Source organism: Zalophus californianus, chromosome 6, assembly GCF_009762305.2.
Source record: "Zalophus californianus isolate mZalCal1 chromosome 6, mZalCal1.pri.v2, whole genome shotgun sequence".
Lineage (NCBI taxonomy): Eukaryota > Metazoa > Chordata > Mammalia > Carnivora > Otariidae > Zalophus > Zalophus californianus.
Genome location: NC_045600.1, coordinates 73,292,212 through 73,312,418, shown reverse-complemented (window position 1 = coordinate 73,312,418; position 20,207 = coordinate 73,292,212). Strand labels below are relative to the sequence as shown.

Sequence of the window (20,207 nt, the reverse complement as noted above, 5' to 3'; positions counted from 1 at the left end):
AAAGTGAGTCTCAGTTTCAGTTCAGTTTGACTTCAGCATTATTGAGTACCAGTTGTATACCAGGTACCAGAGATAAAGATGCATTAGACACACAGTCCCTTTCTTCTTTGCACCCTTCTTCTTCCCACTTATACTCCCTTACTTGGCAGATTGTAGTCCCTCTGGCTTAGTAAGTCTGTAGTTGCACATCTACGCAAGAGTAAAGACTGAGAACCTCTCCTTTGGGATCAGTGGTCCTTATGGGGATTTCCCCCAGGTCTCAAGGCTACCTGTTTTTAGCACTTGGTGTTCTGGAGAAATCTGTTGCAGAGTCTGCATCTTCTGTCTAAACTTTCAGGGCCCAGTGACAGGCTGAGCTACACAGCCCCTCCCACATTCAAGGACCATGTGACAAATGGGAAGACTAGAGGTGAAATATCCAGTGAACTGTGAGTTCTTTTCTTTTATCCTACACTGTTACTCTTTAAGCTTTAATTGGAAATACATCATTTAGGGAACAAGTGAATGTTGGCAATTTAAAGTCTTCCCAGCATAATCAGAGAAGGTGAAAGTCAGCCCTAGGTCAAATTTCAACTTCGTTGCTTAAAAGTGGGAAATAAGCATCTCTCTGTCTTTGAAGGAAAGGCAAATAAAAGCCCTTTCCTAAATGAGGGTATTCCCTCTCTTCCCCTTTCTATTTTTCTCCCTTAGGTCGTAATTCATTTATATTTCTGTTTGACACTTGAGAGCTGTATTTTATAAGATTATCCATCGCACATACCAAATTAATAACTCCTCTAACTTCTCTTCATACACGTGAGAACTCAGTTCTAAATCCCTGTAAGAGCAATTTCTACTTCTTCTTTTTTGTGGGTAATGTTCCTAATTCTAAGAATGTAATTTCTTTCAGTAAAGTCATAATTATGACTAAACTCATTGGTCTGTGCATGCCTAACAGTGCTCATGTTATGACCAGCAATACTATGCTAGTGGAAGAACCACCCAAGTCTCCTGAGAAAATGTGGTCCAAAGATGAAGATTTTGAACAGAGAAGCTCTTTGGAGTGTGGTCAGAAGGCCATGGAACTTCGGTAAGAGTGTGGCATTCCATACCTCAAACCATATGAACTGAAAAAGTAACAGATTTTTATTCTTATTAACTCTGGCAGAGGAAAGGAGAATGCTTGGGATTAAATTCAATCTTAAATTCAGTCCGAGAAATAGATGTGGATTCCCATGTGGGTTAAGAAATGGATTCACCTAAAGAGAATGTTTATGTTTATTGGAAGATTTGCTGTTTCACATCACAGAAGGAAAACTTTTTCATCCTTATCACCAGATAGGGGTTCTCAGTCCTCACTGTACATCAGTCTTTTTTGGAGAACTTTTTTAAAAGTAGACTTTATTTTTTAGAGAAATTTTAGATTCACAGCAAAAATTGAGCAGAAAGTATAGAGATTTCCCATATACCACACACCCACAGCCTCCCACTCTATCAACATCCCATACCACAATGGTATTTTTGTGATAGTAGATGAACCCATACTGACACATCATTATCATCCAAAGTCCATAGTTTACCGTAGGGTTCACTCTTGGTGTTACACATTTTATGGGTTTGGACAGATTGTATAGACATGTATCCATCATTGTAGTATCATAGAGAGTAGGTTCATTGCCCTAAACATCCTCTGTGCTCTGCCTTTTTATCCTGCCCTACCCCTTAGCTCTGGCACCACTGATCTTTTTGCTGTCTCTATGATTTGTGCCTTGGCCAGAATGTCATATAGTTGGAAAAATACACTATACAGTCTTTTCAGATTGGCTTCTTTCACTTAGCATATGCGTTTAAATTTCCTCCATGTCTTTTCATGGCTTGATAGCTCATTTCCTTTAGCCCTGAATAACGTTCCATTGTCTGGATGTACCACAGTTTATTTATCCATTCACCTACAAATGACATCTTGGTTGCTTCCAAATTTTGGCCATTATGAATAAAACTGCTGTAAACATTGATGTTCAGACATAGTTTTCAATCTGGAGACCTTTTAAAACTACAGAAGCCTGGAGGGATGGTGGGTGGGTGGGTGGGGTAGGTTAAATGGGTGATGGGGATTAAGGAGGGCACTTGTTGTGATGAGCACTGGGTGTTGTATGTAAGTGATGAATCACTAAATTCTACACCTGAAACCAGTATTACTCTGCATGTTAACTAACTTGAATTTAGATAAAAATTTGGAGGAGAAAAAAATGTTCTATTCCAAAAAAGATAATATTAAGAAAATAATGATATATGAGGTAATACAATATGGAACATACCACACAAAAATAAATAAATAAATTAATTAATTAAATCAAATCAAAAGCTTGTGTATCTTATAATATAATATATTTCATATAAACAGATCCTGAAAATTAAAAAACAAACCAACCAACCCACAGAAACCTGGGCCCCACCCCAGAGATTCCCTTTCAATTATTTGGGGGAGGACTTCAGGCACTATAGGTATAAAGATTTCCCCAGATGATTCTAAGAAGCAGCTAAGACTGGGAATCATTGAGATAGAGTCTAATGAACCCAAATCTACCTCAATACCTTAGAAATAATAAAGAAAGCATGGTCGCCTAGGTTGAGAAATAATAATCTTCCCCTGTGTTTCCCTCCATATCCATACCTTTCTGGTTTCTCTAAGGAAACAGGACTCAGACTCAGCTGGACTTTATAAGGTTTATGGGAAATTGTGAGCACCATAATTTAAAAAATAGCTATTATGTTTTCTCATAACACAGGGTTTAAGGTTGGTGGCGTCTCTATTGAATCCCAGCTAATAGGAAGGGAAATGGGAGAAAGGAGATTATTTACCGGGGTGTACATTCACTTCCTACTTCTGGTATGCTGTGGGCGAGGTGAAAAGGCAAGAGGCAAGAGGAAGATATTCTTATTTGGTACAGTATTGAGGGGAAGGGTGTTTAATTCTGTCCATTCACAGAATGTCTTAGCATTGTCTTCTTTCTCCAGAGCTTCCATTAAGGAGAATATAGAGCTGATTCGGCTTAAGAAGCTCTTACATGAAAGGAATACCTCATTGGTAGCAACAAAAGCACAATTAACAGAAGTTCAAGAGGTGAGCTGCCAGGGCAGGGCAGTGTGGGATGGCCTGCGGCCCTCAAATCTCAGACCCCTGGCGTCCTTGACTGTTTGAGAAGCCTTGCTGGGCCCAATCAGGCATCCGGTTCCAGTGGGGACTGTCTGTCACCAGTTTGGGGGGGGAAAGAGTCAGTATTATTTTCTCCATTTTATACATGGAAGACCACAACTGAGAGAAATAAATTGTCACACAACTTATAGGGGATATTCAAATCCAAGCCTTGTAATTCCAAGTCCATTCTTTTCCCAATACTTCCATTATCTCTCTATTAGGAAGAAGGCTCAAGCCCTGCCTTCTAAGGTGGAATTAAGCGGGGTTAACTTGTACCAGAGTTAAGGTCCCGGCCAAGGGCCACACCAGAATGTAATTAAGGTGGGAAGCCAAGAGCAGTCACAGGGGAAGGGCAGGAGACTAGGCTTTACTGAGGACTCACCATGTGCTGGACTCTGTCCCAGTTGCTTATAGTCATGGTCTCATTTAAGCCTGACACCAGCCCTCAATGTAAGTACATTTAACCGATGAGGGAACTGAGACTCAAAGAAGTTAAGTGACTTGTATAAAAGTCATAAAAATACTAAGGGGTTGAGCAGGTTTTGAGTCCAGGTTCATCTGGCACCAAGGCTCCTGCTCTTTTCTCATTACCACACAAGAAACTCATATACGAATGGTGGAAGTGGGGCATCAAGGGTCTAAGTGATAGATCAACACCATTCTTTTGTTGAATAAATATTTATTGAGTATCAAGAACTGTGCAAAGCACTGGGACACAAAGATTACAAAGTAAGACAGCTCCTGCCTTCAAGGAACTTACCGGAGCAAGAGAACAAGATGTAAACAAATATAGCTATCCACATAAGGAGTATTGGCAGGAACATAAGAGACACAAAGACACAAGAGTCAGATCCTCAGAGAATGGGGTGCGGGATCCAGAAAGGACTCATAAAGGGGTATATTCATGAGCCAAATATTGGGATACTGAAAGATTAGCAGGTGTTAATGAGTGTGCAAGAGAGGGGAGGGTTTTCCAGGGGAGGAGAGGTGTAGGCTAGGGCACGGAGGTGAGAAACATCAGGGACTGGATCATGGAAGCTTTATCAGGATTTTAGACTTTATCTCATAGACAGTGGAGAACTGTAAAAAGGTTTTAAGTAAGTTGATAATATGATCAGTTTTTTTCCCCAAAGAGATCAATTTGCCTTTTTTTAATGTTTGAAATTTTTTTGAAATACATTTTAATAAAGAAATGATACTTTAAAAAACTATTATAAAGCAATAATAATGATTAACTTGGAGTAGTAGAATTATAGAGGACTGATATCATAGTCTTTATATTTTTCTGAAATTTTCAACTTAATCAGAATCACAAACCCAGAAGGAAAGATCATCTGGCCGTGGAGTGAATAATAAAGATTGGCTGGTACAAGTAAAGTGATCAGGTAAAAAATGACTGCAGTGCTCTAAGAGAGACAGCTGAGGGTCCCAACCAAGGCAGTGAGAGAGGCCCACAAAGAAAGGGCTGTATTGGGAACTTCCAGAAAGTAGAAGAATGGACTTCATCACCAAAAGGGAATGGGTGGAGGAAAAGGGGAAATGAAAGACGATTCCTGATCTCTAGCGTGGGCAAGAAGATGATGGTGGTGTCATTCATCTAGATTGGCTACAGTTAGCACTGCCCTGGGTACTTCTGTTCTGATGGGGATGAAAGGCATCTTCACGAGGTCAACCCCCAAACCTGTGTTTTGGAGAGAACTATGCATATGCTTGTATTCTTTTGACTTGGTTAATTTTGGTAGCACTTACAGAATGTGGAAACATGGGAAGGAAGATAATTTAAAATTGTATGGGCAGATAGCAATATTTGTAGGATTACATTTTATTTTTAAACCCCATCTATTCCTCATTGCTTTAAAGGAAAAAAGGAAGCAAGCCATTCTAAATCTTTACCCATGTTAGTGGTAGTGGTAGAGATGACCTAAAATGGTGAGTACTCACCCACAATTGTTTAAAATGTAGGTTTTACAATTTGTTTTTCTCCAGCAGTTTGTCTTTCTAGTCATTGTTTCTTGCACACATACTTAAAAAAGTTTGCCTTGTCTCAATCCCTTAGCAGTAAAATATGGTGTTTGGTAGCACAGACTCTGGAACCAGACAGGCTGAAAGTAAAGTTCTGCCTCTGCCTCTTGATAGCCCTATGACTCTGAGCAAGTGACTTAGCTCTCTGAGTTTTGGGTGTCTCATTTTTAAGGTTTCAGTAATAACAACTACCTCTCAGATATGCTGTGAGGATTAAAAGATAATATATGTGAAATAATTATAATGATCATAATGTAACAGATAATGAAACACACAGTACTGCTCAACCAATAACAGCTGTTGTAGTTGGTTTGGTTAGTGTTGCTTTTTCTGTTTCTAAAACTGGAAAGAAAACTCTCTGAAGCATGCTGAGTAAGAGATAGCACCTACTCTGAAAATAAATCTTTTTCTTGGATATTCCACCAAATGCAATACAAATGTGAATACATGACCCTTCGTGCCTTTTAAAGAAATTGTGTCATCGGCTGTGTTCACAGACTTGCTGGCAAGCTAGGGCAAGGGGAAAGTAGCAGCAATTAGTAAACAAGTATACAAATTGACTTGATTTATAAGAATTTTTAAATATCTCTTAAACTAACCATTTAAACATTTGCTTTACAGAGATAAATATCAAAACAAATATGGAGTTGATAAATCAGTAGAACAATATGTATTTCTTTCTTTCAGGCATATGAAACTCTGCTCCGGAAGGTACTTAATAAAGATTGTTTAAATCTCTATTTCTTAGTAGTAAGAGTAATAAACCCCCCCAAAATTTGTGTTAATCTTCAAGTAACACAACACCAGAATTTAGCCAAGTAAATCAAAGTTATTATGACCTAAAATTTCTATTAAGACAAATGTCCTATTACTATGATCAGAATATATTTACTGTGCCATTTTCATTAAACTGAAATATGAGATCTGAAATACATGGAATAGTATTTTTCAGCCTATTGCTAGAGAGAATTATATAGCATTTGTTCAGAAATTCCTAAGAGTATTCCTCTAGCATGTATAAGGTGATGAAATATAACAAAGGTGTTGCATACCTCCTCTGATGTTCTTAAATGTTCAGCGCCATTCACTCCTGTGAATGGGGTGCAGGTGAAGCCAGGTGAATGGCCATGATGAAGAGTTACTAAAGCAGAGTTACCAAAGCAGAGTTTCCAGCATGAACAGCCACAGCTGTTCCTCACCAGAGAACTTCTGCACACTTCTGAGTTAACAGGTCACTTTGCTAGGTGCAAAAGAAAGAGTGTATCACCCTAAGAAGCAGTCGGATAGCTTACAACATAAAGGCAGCTATGAAAAGTTATCACTTCACTTAGAGCCAGGGTTTAATTTGAACCTTGGGAAAATTCATGCTCCAATTATGCATCATAGTTTCCTGGAGTGGAAAATTCTCACTAACGGGGAAACGATACTTCCTGAGAAACGCTAGAGTGATAAACAAGGCCAATTTACAGTGCAAAGGCACCATGCTATTAATCAAAGCCATTCTTCTTGACATCCACTAGGGAATGCTAGGGTTGCCAGTATCTTGAGATCATTTCTACTGAGTGATATGACCATTCCCAGAGCAACTTTCCTTTTGCCCCAGAATCAGGGAATCCTGAGTGCAGCCCATGATGCCCTCCTTGGGCAAGTGAATGAGCTCAGGGCAGAACTGAAGGAGCAGAGCAAGAAGGCTATGAGCTTGAAGAGCCAACAGGAAGATGTGTCCATCCTGCAGAAGACACTGAAGGAGGTAAATAATAGTAATAATTGAAAGGTGGCATCAGTTGTAAGTTACATTTCAATTTCAGAGATATTGAAAAGTGTATCTTAGCAACACTATGGCTATTTCATTTTTTCAAATGAGAAAAATGAGGCTCCAGGTGGTTAAATAATTTGCTCAAGATTACACCATTAGGGAGAAAACTGGGATTTATAGGGTTTTTTTTTTAAGTTTTTGCTGTATTACAACGTTCTGTTGCTTCCTTAACAGTAGAAACCCAGACACCGTGAAAATTTGCTTCAGAGAATCCTCATTATTTCCTGTAAAAGTTTCTATCACACCAGCTGGTTCAAGTCTTTCTAGTTTAATGGCTCCTCATAGACATGAGACATGAACATAGGAAGCCTTCTACCCAAGCCCCACTCTGCCACAGAAGAAGGGAGACGTGCAAGGCCATGGGTGTTACAATTTTTATCTCAGGCACCCTCCTGTCATTCTTAGTTTCAGGAGAGAGTTGAAGATTTGGAAAAAGAACGAAACTTGCTGAATGACAATTATGAAAAACTCTTAGAAAAGTGAGTAACAAGTTTGGGTCCCAGAGCACTGTTTGTTATAGAAGACAATTATAGAAAAGTGCCCTCACATTCTAAAATAATGCCTAGTGTGGATAAGGGGAAGCTGGTACTCAACACTGTTAGAATATAAATCGGCACGGTCTTTTTAGAAGGGAATGTGGTGCTATCTATCAAAATGTTAAACATGGGGGCACCTGGGTGGCTCAGTCGGTTAAGCGTCTGCCTTAGGCTCAGGTCATGATCCCAGGGTCCTGGGATTGATACCTGCATCGGGCTCCCTGCTCTGTAAGAAGCCTGCTTCTCCCTCTTCCACTCCCCCTGCTTGTGTTCCCTCTCTCACTGTGTCTCTCTCTGTCAAATAAATAAATAAAATCTTTTTTAAAAAAATGTTAAGCATGCATATACATGTATTTGCAAAAATAATGTATAGTTTTTTTCTATTATAATTTTTTTTATTATGTTACGTTAGTCACCATACAGTACATCATTAGTTTTGGATGTAGTGTTCCATGATTCATTGTTTGCGTATAACACCCAGTGCTCCATGCAGTACGTGCCCTCCTTAATACCCATCACTGGACTCACCCATCCCCCGCCCCCCCCCTCTAAAACCCTCAGTTTGTTTCCTGGAGTCCAGAGTCTCTCATGGTTCATCTCCCCCTCTGATTTCCCCGCCCTTCATTTCCCCCTTCCTTCTCCTAATGTCCTCCATGCTGTTCCTTATGGTCCACAAATAACTGAAACCATATGATAATTGACTTTCTCTGCTTGACTTACTTCACTTAGCATAACCTCCTCCAGTTCCATATAATAATAAGATATAATATAATATAATAAGAATGTTAATTACTACATTGTTACTAACAGTAAAAAAAAAAAGGGGGAAACATCCAAATTTCCTTTGATAGAGATTAAATAATGTTGCATCCCCACAATAAAATACTATTAAGCTGTTAAAAATGAGGTAGACTTAAAAAAAATGAGGTAGACTTATATGTCTAAGATATATTATTAAAAGAAAAGTCAAGTTGTAACAGTATATGTTAACTCTGACTTACTTATGGGGGATGTGTGTGGTATGCCCGGGTGAGAGAGAGAATCTGCAAACCTCTCATGAGATGAAAGGATTGGAGTAGGGCAAAGAGGCACCTTCACTTTTAATCTATATACTTCTGTATCATTTTAATTTTTTTATAACAAGCATATATTCATTTATTAATTTTGAAATTTAAAATACCTGGAAGTTTAGGGGCATCTGAGTGGTGCAGTCGGTTAAGCGTCCGACTCTTGGTTTCAACTCAGTTCATGACCTCAGTGTCATGAGATTGAGCCCCACGTTGGGCTCTGCGCTCAAGGTGGAGTCTGCTTAAGACTCTCTCTCTCTCTCCTTCTGCCCTCCCCACCCCTCCCCCGCATTCTCTCTCTCTGAGAAATAAATCTTTAAAAATAAAATAAAATACCTGAAAGTTTAAAAAGAAGTTAAATGTGCCTTCTTAAAGGCAGTAGGGGACAGATTGGAGAGATGGTATGGGAGCATCCTGGGAATATCTGATGCTCTTCAACTCAGTGAAACAAAGTGGTGTGGGGATTATTCACTTTGAAGAGTCTATGTAGCAAACATTACTATTAGCCCCTTCCCTTCATCACTCAGAATGTTATCTGCTTGGATCATCATGTAATGTATGGCTAGGAGGTGCCAAGAATTTTTTTTAAAGATTTTTTTTGTTTGTTTATTTGACAGAGAGAGACACAGCGAGAGAGGGAACACAAGCAGGGGGAGTGGGAGAGGGAGAAGCAGGCTTCCCGCGGAGCAGGAAGCCCAATGTGGGACTCGATCCCAGGACCCTGGGATCATGACCTGAACCGAAGGCAGACGCTTCACGACTGAGCCACCCAGGCACCCAGAACTTTTTTTTTTTAAGTGGGCTCCATGCCCAGTGTGAAGCCCATTGCAGGGCTTGAACTCACAACACTGAGATCAAGAGTCAGACGCTTAACCAAATGAGCCACCCAGGTGCCCCCAGAACTCTTAATACTAACTTAAGCAAGTTGTTCTTGGACCACATTTATTCAAATGAAAAATAGGAAGAAGACATCTGCAGAAGTAATAGCTTGATTATCAATGTCACTTCACTTATGTAAATAATCAAAGACAGACCATGTGTTTTACACTCAAAATGGGTCTGCCCTGACAGCTAGTCACAATGGTGTGCAGGGTACAGTCATTGAAAAAGGTAGTTCCTGCCCTTCAGTGTAGTAATTTATAATCTAGTTCAAAGGCAAGTATTCTCTAAACCAGCCATTAGTGAAGATAGAGGAATGGAGTAAGGAAAAGAGGAATATTTTGTTTCTCATTTTTTTGAAAGTCTATTTATTTAAGTAACCTCTGCACACAACATGGGGCTTGAACTTACATCCCTGTGGTCAAGACTCATGTGCTCTTCCGGCTGAGCCGGTCAGGTGCCCCTGTTCCTCATTTTTAATTCAGTAGGCCTGAGAATGTCTTGGTACACAGTACCTGAAGAAAACCATCATGCTGGAGAAGTTCCTTGGGAAATAGATGTGACTTGGGTTGTTTGCTCAGTGGGCTATCTGAGACCTAAACAGAAGTGATACTGAGGAACTCCTCAGTAGAGCCCCGAAGTTCCAAGGCAGTTGGTAAATGACAGTTACAGAGAAAGCACGGACAGAAAAAACATGTAGGGGAATGAATGATGCGCTAGGCCCAGGAGATGCTGAAACTGTGTAATAAAGACGTCACATCACACAGCTTTGAGTATTTATCCAACTTTCTCCTCGCTCCTTACGTGCTTCCCATTTTCAGCATGCTGGACAGCAGTAATCAGCCTCACTGGAGCACTGAGCTCCTAGGAGAACAGCTACAGCAGAAAGTCTCTCAGTTGCAGGACCAGCTGGACAGTGAGTTGGAGGAGAAGAGGAAAGTCTTACTTCAGCTGTCCAGAGAGAAAGGTAGGTCAGGCTGTGAAGACCTTTCTCAAGTGAGGCATCCTCTGTGTCTGGTGTGGGAGAAGGGACCTTGGGCCAGCATTTCTCCAGTCCTCTCCAATCCCCTCACCTGATCCTATTTTTGTGTGGATCAGAGATAACTAGCATAAGAACACTGGCAAGCTGGCAGTCAGATCAGATTTACAATCAAGAAAGCATGACACCTACCTTACACACAGAGGTTTTTATATGTAATGAGTTTTCATTTGAGAGGATGACAACTCTTAAATTTATTGTTTTTATTTATTTATTTGCTTTTTGAGAGAGAGAGAGAGAGAGAGAGAGAGAGAGAGAATCTTAAGCAGGCTTCGTGCCCAGCATGGAGCCCAGGGCGAGGCTCAGTCTCACGACCCTGAGATCATGACCTGAGCCAAAATCAAGAGTTGAATGGATGCGGGCGCCTGGGTGGCTCAGTTGGTTAAGCGACTGCCTTCGGCTCAGGTCATGATCCTGGAGTCCCACATCGGGCTTCCTGCTCAGCAGGGAGTCTGCTTCTCCCTCTGACCCTCTTCCCTCTCGTGCTTTCTATCTCTCATTCTCTCTCTCTCTCAAATAAATAAATAAAATCTTTAAAAAAAAAAAAGAGTTGAACGGATACTCAACCAACTAAACCACCCAGGCACCCCGTAAATGTATTGTTCTTAAACATTCACTTTATTTATTGAAAATGCCTTTTATTCTTACCAATTATTTTAAAGGTGACTGGGAGTCTTGCTTTTTGTTTTGTTTTGTTTTGTTTTGTTTTGTTTTGTTTTGTTTTAGCACCTCAAACTGTGAAGCAAATTACTGCTCTTGGTTGCTACTTCCATTTTTCCTGTCTTAACTCTGAATCACAGTAGATAGTTATTCTGAACATTTTTAAATACTGTCAAAGAGACTGTTGTCTCACTTCTTTTTGCTAGGCTCGACCTTAATATTTAGTCATATCAAGGATAGATTTCATTAGATTCTAGTATATTCACATAGAAGAGTGAAGGAAAAGAAATATCAAGAAAAATAGAGCTAGGAACCATAAAGGGTTAAAGCTCAGGAGCACATGCTAAGGACCTTGTAGTATATATGAGATACAAAGTATCGTAAGGACTTTGGGATAATCTAATCTAAACTCCCTCCTCTAATGCATGATAATGAAATGATCACTAAACACTGATCACCTTCCTTCCCTGAAACACCCATACCCACCCACCCAAACACAGGCATGCAGAAATGCCCAAATGCCCATTCTCCCTCCCTCCAGGTCAGGGTGGGACTGGGAGGTGTCCCAGGGAACCGATAGCATGGAAGTCAGAATGGAGTTGGGGAGATACTGGTTTGGCTGGTGCTAGCAAAAAGTTTGCACTGTAGGGCACCTGGGTGGCTCAGTCAGTTAAGCATCTGCCTTTGGCTCAGGTCATGATCTCAGGGTCCTGGATCGAGCCCTCTGTCAGGCTCCCTGCTCAGTGGGGAGTCTGCTTCTCCCTCCCCCTCCACCTTTCCCCTTCACCTCATGCTCTCTCTTTCTCAAATAAATAATAAATAAATAAATAAAATCTTTTTAAAAAAGAAAAGTTTGCACTGTAGAGGTACCTGGCTGGCTCAGTTGGAAGAACATGCAACTCTTAATCTCATGGTTGTGAGTTCAAGCCCCACATTGGGTGTGGAGCCTACTTAAAGTAAAAATTTAAAAAAGAAAAAAAAAGTTCGCACTATCCCAGTCAGTCAAGTGGCTCTGTTTGCTGCTGGTGGTGGTTGTATTGTTTTTTTTTACAGTTCTGCAGGTGTTTTTTGAGTCCCAAGTGTCAGCTCAGTTTACTGGGTCAATAAGCTGGAACCCCTCTGTAGAAATAAGATGAAATTGCTTCTCTAAAGGTAAATTTATAAAATAAATTAAACATCAGTGGGAAAATTTAATTAGCACTTGGTCCAACTTTAAGCTTGATTTCTGATAACTACAGAGTTTCAACTTTCTGGATGATTTCCCACCCCCCACCCCGCAGCTCAAAACAAGGATCTGCAGCTTGAAGTCACCAATCTGCTTCAGAAGCATAAGCAGGAAGTAGAGATCCTCCAAAATCAAGAGACAATTTCCCAGTCTCTTGACAGGCAATCTGAACCAGCCACTCACCCAGCTCTATTCCAAGAGACCACTCCAACAGAGGTAAGAGCATGCCTAATCAAGTCCCCTGAACAGAGGGATCCCCTGTATAGAGGGATGTCTAGCAAATACCCCTGGAAGAGACAATGCTTGAGGGCAGTCTTCAGAAGGCCGTGAGAAGGCTGAGAATACAGATAGCTTCATGAGCTCCACACATTTTTCCCACCCTTTACAGCTCACAGCATTTAGAATGCTTTTTCAGACAAGGACTTGCAATGATCTGCAGAAGAGCCAACAAGCTATTAGAGGCTGTGTAACTTACTGCTGCTACTGAACATGAGCAACTAGGGGAGAAAGCCCTTGTGAAGTGCCACAGTCCCCTTTTACTCCTGTTGCTGGTATTTTCCTATTACCAACAACTGCTTTGAGGATAGTTATCACCGTGCCTCTCATATTTCTGTTCCCTTTTACCCATGCTTTTCTCCCGATAGCCCTGTGAACCAAAAAACCAAGAAGAAAAGAAACTGTCCCAGATGCTAAGTGAGTTGCAAGTGTCGCATGCGGAGACCACGCTGGAACTAGAAAAGACCAGAGACATGCTCATTCTGCAGCGTAAAATCAACGTGTGCTATCAGGTGCAAGAAAAGGTGGTACAGGAAGGGGGTAGATAAATGGGGACTTGGGGACCACTTCCACACTGGGAATTAAGTGAGGCCCTAGTTTCCAGGGCTGTTGCGAGGCGATATGCTGCTCCGTGCAACACAGAATGTGCCGTCCTTTGACACACTGGAGGACTCGCACGTGCCTGTGGCACCTTGGCAGTAGAAGCTGGTGAAGGGGCCAGCTAATGAAAACAGCAGCTAATGAAAACCAGGCTTCTGGTTCCAGTTTCCCCAGAATCAGGAAACTGTTATCCTATGGCACCAATAGGACAACTGGTCCTGGAGGAGTCTGTGATGACCCCAGGATTTTTTCTAGTGGATCAGTCTGCCCTGTTAAGGAGATAGCGGAATCTCCTTCACCCGAACAAGTGCCACCTTTTTATTTGGGCCCTTTGGTGCTGGGCCACTGAGATAGAAAAGTTCAGACGTTATTTTTTTTTCAGGAGGAACTGGAGGCGATGATGACAAAAGCCGATAATGAAAGTAAAGATCAAAAAGAAAGACTGGAGAGGTTGAATCAACTGCTAGACCTCAAGAACAATCGTATCAATCAGCTGGAAGGTATTTTGAGAAGCCATGGCCTTCCGCTATCCGGCAAGTCTTAGTCCTTTGTTCTCATCTTGGACCCGTCACGTAGCTAATGCTTGTGCTGCCTCTGTGCGCCTGCCTGGAAGGAGGCCTTTTGCGTCTCGGCAGGAGACACGTCCCTCCTGTTCTTCGTCCTGCCGTCTTTGGTGTTTTCACACATGGGTAGCGCCTTCTTTTCCTCTTTCGTGGCAGTGTCTTCCTCTGATTCCTCTGAAGAGTTTCAACAGGGCCCAGTGATTGCTGAATCTGTTTTGAGAATTGAGAGCATATCACTGTCGGCCCCCAGGTTGGCGTAACACACTTCCTCTCTCAAGGTTGTTTCCTCAACCCAGGCCAATATAGAGCTTTATCACTCATCTCTCATCATCCTTTTCTGTGACTTCTCTCTAAAAGTCTCTCGGTTCTTTGTTGCAGTTTGAGGATGTCGACGTGACAGGGCAGCTGGCCAGACACTTATGCAAATTTCACAGTGTGGTACTTCCTTTATTTAGGACAGTTGCTGCTGACCAGGAGCTGGTCTCAGTCTCAACTGTCAAGAATGTTGGCTTTGTTATTAGACTCAGTTTTCAGAGACCTGACTCACACTAACCAAATTCACCAAAGATCGATATTTAAATCAGAATGTTCATTTATTATTTTATGATAGTGGCTGTTTCATTGCTGCCATGAGATGGTCTGGAACTAGTGTTCAGGGCAGTCCTCTCTCTGGGAAGCAGAATCAGGAAGAAGCTTACTTAGTGAGTGCGGAGCTAGAGTGAAGGGAGGTGGGTCATGCTGGGGCATGATTTATCCATGCCAAGGGCCAATCTATTAAAAAAGTCGCTGCCATGTAACAAAGGAAATCCTCCCTTGGATTGAAATTCTCATGTCTTTCAGATTCAGGGTCTTTCTCCTGGGACAGTACAGGATAAATCCTCTTATCTACTTCTGAAGACTTATTTGCTTTAACTTATAGTTCTTTCATTCCTGGTAAGATCAAGGAGTTTTTCATATGTGTACCAGTTATTTATATTGTGTCTTTTGAGAATTGCCTGTTTCTGTCCTTTACCTGTTTCTTGATAGCATTTTATTCATTTGTAGAATTTTTTTATATGCTAAGATTTTTAGCCGTGGGCCGTGGAATGCAAAACTTTAAATCTATTTTAGTTACGTTAATCTTATCAGTTAAGAAACCATTAATCTAATCTTTTTGTACTCCATTTATTTTGGGCAGGAAGACATTCTGATGTGTTCAAAATATTTTTATTCTACTACATTAACTCTCAGTATATGAATTTCATCATCGACACACATTGTGATGATTCAAATAACTCCCCGATTTGAAGCAGACTATATATCAAAGTTTCTGATTGGTTGGACATGGGAAGTAATGCACAGATTTGATAGACTGTCTTACATATCTTTTCATCCCTTTGCCAGTATTTTCAATCTATTTCCAGTAAGTTTCCTCTCCAACTTTTTATTCCATTACTCTTTGACTTAACAGTGGATTTTTTTTTTTTTTTTTTTTTTTTTTTTTTTGCCTTCTTGTGTTGAAACTAAATTCTTAACAGTGTAGATTCTTATGACTGATCTGGCTGGAAGGGAAATCATTTCTTGGTGGAGCCCAATGTCATGTAGTAGGCACCATGACTATATCTTGGTATTCTCTTGATGGCCCACATCCCAAATTTTTGGAAATACTCCTATGTTGTGTTTCTAGTGCTTCTCTATTGGAATTAACAATTAATTCATAGGACTTTGCTGTAAGATAAAACAATGACATCTGTAGATGAAATTGTGCCTCCAGTGTTTTCCTGAGCTTAGCATTTACTTTCCAGTCATTCATTTTGTACCTTATCTCTAAAGCAGGCCTTGGGTTAGTTGGCCGTCAGAAATCAAAGCTCCTGGTTGTCATTCTTTTGCTTTTCTTTTTGAATTACATGGTGTCTCGAAATCATCAACAATTTGGACGTTCATCATGATTTTTATTCTCCTTCTGTCCAACTTATTTTACCCTAAGGAAGAGCTGTCTATGCTTTAATGGATAGGCAGTTTTCTTTTCCCTCTAGAACAGCTCAAAGATGTGGCTTATGGCACCCGACAGTTGTCCTTATGTCTGGAAACCCTGCCAGCTAATGGAGATGAGGAGAAAGTGGACATTTCTCTGCTGCATCAGAGTGAAAATCTTTTTGAACTACACATCCACCAGGCCTTCCTGACATCTGCTGCCCTGGCTCAGGCTGGAGACACTCAACCTACCACTTTCTGCACCTATTCCTTCTATGATTTTGAAACCCATTGTACCCCACTAGCTGTGGGGCCACAGCCCCTCTATGACTTCACCTCCCAGTATGTGGTGGAAACAGATTCCCTTTTTTTGAACTACCTTCGTGGGGCTTCAGCCCAGCTTGATCTACACCAGGCTATAGCCAGTGAGCACCACACCCTTGCAGCTGGATGGATTTGCTGTGAGAGGGTGCTGGAGACTGTGGAGAAAGTCCATGGCTCTACCACACTTACTGGTAAGTGCTGTTGGTTTCCCACAGCTCCCAGGACTAATGTGGAATTTCCCAGAGTCTATAGTTGCTCTTCTGGTGGTTTCCCATTTTCTTCCTCAGCCTTTATTCTTAATCCTCGCCACACCATCCGTATCGTCCATGCCTTTCATGCTTTCTGCTATCCAGGAGCTGGTGGAGAAGACTTCGGGGTGCTAGAATACTGGATGAGGCTGCGCTTCCCCATAGGATCCAGCCTACAAGCAGGCAATAAGCGAAAGAAAGCTCAGGCCTACCTGTCAGCCAGTGTGCTTGGAGCCTGGGAGGCGCGGGAGGATAAGGTGAGAGAAAGGATGTGCCCAAGCATCTCAAAGGAGCCACAGCCAAGCAGGTCATGAGAACAGCTCAGTCTTCCACTCTCAATAAGTATTTGCTGAATGTGAATGAAGGAAAAAAACTGTCGTGCCATAACCAATCCAGATTCTTCCCTTGGTCAAGCTTGGGTTTGAAATGAAATTGTACCCTTGGAGCTAGCTGCCTCCCCCCTGCTGTGAACAAACTAGCTTCTCTGTTCCATTCTCTAAGATAAGCCTTGAGGGCCAGCACCTCTCTCAAATAACTATCTGCCAGAGCTAGTGTGCAGGCCCAGGAAAGTCATTAGGTTTCTGTGACCCAGTCAGAATTCAGCAGTTCCTTAGGTCATAGCTCTTCCTCATCAAGGGTGCTGGGCTTCAGCTACAGGTCTCTCAGGCTGCCCTTTTCCTTCATCCAAGACCAACATCTCTCCAGTCCAGATCAGAGACTTGGAAGCATCAGAATGAGCTGCGGGTGGAAATCATCAGATGCTACGGCCTCCGGAGTCGACAGCTGGGAACCCAGCCCAGTCCATACGTCATGTACCGCTTCTTCACCTTCTCTGACCACGACACTGCCATCATTCCAGCCAGTAACAATCCCTGCTTTAGAGACCAGGCTCGATTCCCAGTGCTTGTGACCTCTGACCTGGATAAATATCTGAGGCAGGAGGCCCTGTCTGTGTACGTTTTTGATGATGAAGACTCAGAGCCTGGCTCGTACCTTGGCCGAGTCCAAGTGCCCTTGCTTCCCCTTGCGCAAAACAAATCCATTAAAGGTGGGAGATCGAGGTTATTACATCTTTATGCTCTCCGCCCAGTGTTGTCTTCGTGTCTTACTTTTCTTTGATTACTTGCTTGGAACAGTCTCTCTTAAAAAACCTGCTGAGAGGATTTTAGAATATGGTCAAGAGCAACAGAGCAGAAGACTCATTGCCTCACCAATCCTATGGAAACATTGGCTGCTTCTGCTCCCCCCCCCTTTTTTTTAGCAACAAAAGCAAGGTTCTTAAGTGGGTAGACCCACCAACCTGAAGTCCATACATCCATCTCTGAACAAACCTTTTCTGACTCTGTAGTGCTTGCCAGTATTTGTGTTTACTTACGGCCTATTGTTGCTTTCTTTCTTTTTTTTTCTAAATATTTTATTTATTTGACAGAGAGACAGTGAAAGAGGGAACACAAGCAGGGGGAGTGGGAGAGGGAGAAGCAGGCTTCCCGCTGAGCAGGGAGCCTGATGCGGGGCTTGATCCCAGGACCCTGGGATCATGACCTGAGCTGAAGGCAGACACTCAACAACTGAGCTACCCAGGTGCCCCGGCCTATTGTTTCTTAGCACATGACTAGATACAGACTATAAGCTGTGTCCTTAATACTCTCCCATAATTTTCTTGCTTCTTCTAAGCACAAGTTAGACTTTCATGCCACATCATGACAAAGGCAAATTTCTTGGATCTTTTTTTCCCCAATATGGAACTGATGTGAACTTAGGAAGGGTCAACTCTCTGGTTCCGGTATTGGGAGGGTGAGGCAGGGGTGTCTGTGCTCTCATTACCAAGTATGGTTGGGTCTAGCCAGTACCAACTATGTTTAACAAGCTTCTGGATGTTCCAGAAAGTGTGTGAGGCCTCCCTCCTTCTGATACCACAAGAGCTAAAAAAAAAAAAAAAAAAAGCCGACACTTTTCTCACAACTCATTCTTTGCCAAAAAGAAGAGGCAATATGGGCCATCTGTTAAATTAATCAGTGTTACAAATCAGAAGTCTGGCATTTAGAAAAAGCAATTTTGCTGAAGTTTTCTTGGCTTTTGTTATTTTAGAAATAGGGACCACTTGAGTGTAGATAATGGTTTCTTCGGTCTACCTAAGGCTTAGCAAGCATTAGGTAATAATAATAATGCATGTTTATTAGCTGGGTGACTGATGACAAGCAAGGTGTATCTTTCCATACGTCTTTTGACTATCCCTTCCTGAAACCTGGAGGTACCCATCTTCCCCCACGAATATTCTAAGTGAATATTAATATTCACGCTATTTTATGTTACTCCTGAGTGTGTTATCATTATGCTTATGTAATGGATGTTAATTAATGACAAACAAAATATGGTAAAATTCAAAATCGGGGAAGAGATGAGGCTCTGGTAAATTCTTGCCTACTTAATGTGATCAGATCTTATTAATGTCTGTTTGTCTCTCAGGTGCTTTTAACCTCACTGACCCTGCGGGGAACCCCAGTGGATTTGTTGAGGCGAAACTGGATTGGAAGTCTTTCTACCTACCCCCAGAGAGCTTCCTGAAACCAGAAGCTCAGCCTGAGGAGAAGGACACCAAAGACAGTTTAGAGATTTCATCTGAAAAGGAAAAGGCTTCTTTTTCTCCCCAGGTAGCAGATCTCCACCAATCCTGTGGAGCATAGTTGAGGAAAACAGTATTAAAATTGTAGTATAAGAAATGCCTCCTGTGAATGTCACGTGTTCGGCAAACTTATTCTGCATCCCTCGTAGTGCTGTGAGCCTACCGAGGAAGCAAAACCCTGGGTTTTATTGTTGGGAGGAGAGAGAGATGGCATCTCTCAGCTCTGTGGCAGGAGAAGCATGAAGTCTCATGCTAGGCTGTTAAACTCTCATCTTGTAAGGCTGTCTCTGATCCTTCTATTTAGGACCAGATGGCACTTGCTGAGATTCCCATTGAAGCTGGCCGGTATCAAGCTAAGCGAAAACCTCCACAGGTAGGAGAAAGAAAGGAAAGGGAACATCAGGTTGCAAGCTACTCGAGAAGAAAACATGGCAAAAGAACAGGCATCCAAGGGAAGAACAGAATGGAATATCTTAGTCATAACATCTTAACCGGAAATATACTACAAGTAAGGCCTTAGAAACCCTGCAGAGTTAAAATATGGGTTGTAGGGTCCCCAGATATATTATTCTCAGGTAGAAGCAGACACCCAAGATCAGCAATAATCATGTTTTTTTTTTTTTTTGTGGCCAACATGTGTTTCCTCAAACACAGGTAGTTTAATAAAACTCTGAACTGTTCACTTAATTTCAATGTAATTTAATTCAACAGCTTATGGACTCTGCAATTTATACTGAGAATTTTACCAGTCTACCTCAACTGTAGTCAAAATAAGTTAAAGAGCAAATATTTATTGGACACCTACTACATGCTTTATACTGTCTTTTCTTCATAGGAAACTAAAGTTACAATGTAGCACCTAAAAATATATGAGATTGTAAATATATATTATCACAAGATTAAATAATATGATTATGTTATAATCATGTATATTGTATTGGATAATTACATTAATATATAATTATTAATTTTATGAAATTATTATAATTATATAATATATATACAGTTGATCTTTGAACAACATGGATTTGAGCTACATAGGTCCACTTATACATGAGGGTTTTTTTGTTGTTGTTGTTGTTTTTTAAGATTTTATTTATTTTTTTGACAGAGACACAGCGAGAGCGGGAACACAAGCAGGGGGAGTGGGAGAGGGAGAAGCAGGCCTCCCGCAGAGCAGGGAGTCCGATGCGGGGCT

At 41.4% G+C, this 20,207-nt stretch overlaps 1 protein-coding gene and 1 long non-coding RNA gene across 4 annotated transcripts in view; one reads left to right on the top strand and one right to left on the bottom strand.

Moving 5' to 3' along the window:
- The window catches only part of RPGRIP1 (RPGR interacting protein 1), a 68,670-nt gene that overhangs the window by 13,920 nt on the left and 34,543 nt on the right, over positions 1–20,207 (top strand). The window contains exons 3-13 of one of the 3 annotated variants that reach the window (XM_035728289.1): positions 956–1,069; positions 2,998–3,103; positions 5,888–5,911; positions 6,804–6,950; positions 7,422–7,495; positions 10,320–10,465; positions 12,478–12,638; positions 13,067–13,210; positions 13,681–13,831; positions 18,853–19,037; positions 19,314–19,517. In XM_035728289.1, the coding sequence (XP_035584182.1) occupies positions 956–1,069; positions 2,998–3,103; positions 5,888–5,911; positions 6,804–6,950; positions 7,422–7,495; positions 10,320–10,465; positions 12,478–12,638; positions 13,067–13,210; positions 13,681–13,831; positions 18,853–19,037; positions 19,314–19,517 (1,456 nt within the window). Of the gene's footprint in view, positions 1–955; positions 1,070–2,997; positions 3,104–5,887; positions 5,912–6,803; positions 6,951–7,421; positions 7,496–10,143; positions 10,466–12,477; positions 12,639–13,066; positions 13,211–13,680; positions 13,832–15,876; positions 16,330–16,491; positions 16,644–17,091; positions 17,435–18,852; positions 19,038–19,313; positions 19,518–20,207 lie in introns of those variants that run through there. The other 2 variants (XM_035728291.1, XM_035728290.1) reach the window with 2 other exon arrangements.
- On the bottom strand, positions 5,478–10,049 carry LOC113910532. The gene is made up of 3 exons (XR_003516081.2): positions 9,910–10,049; positions 6,253–6,440; positions 5,478–5,710 (listed from the first exon to the last, which is right to left on the bottom strand). It is a non-coding gene; the product is annotated as an uncharacterized LOC113910532 (long non-coding RNA).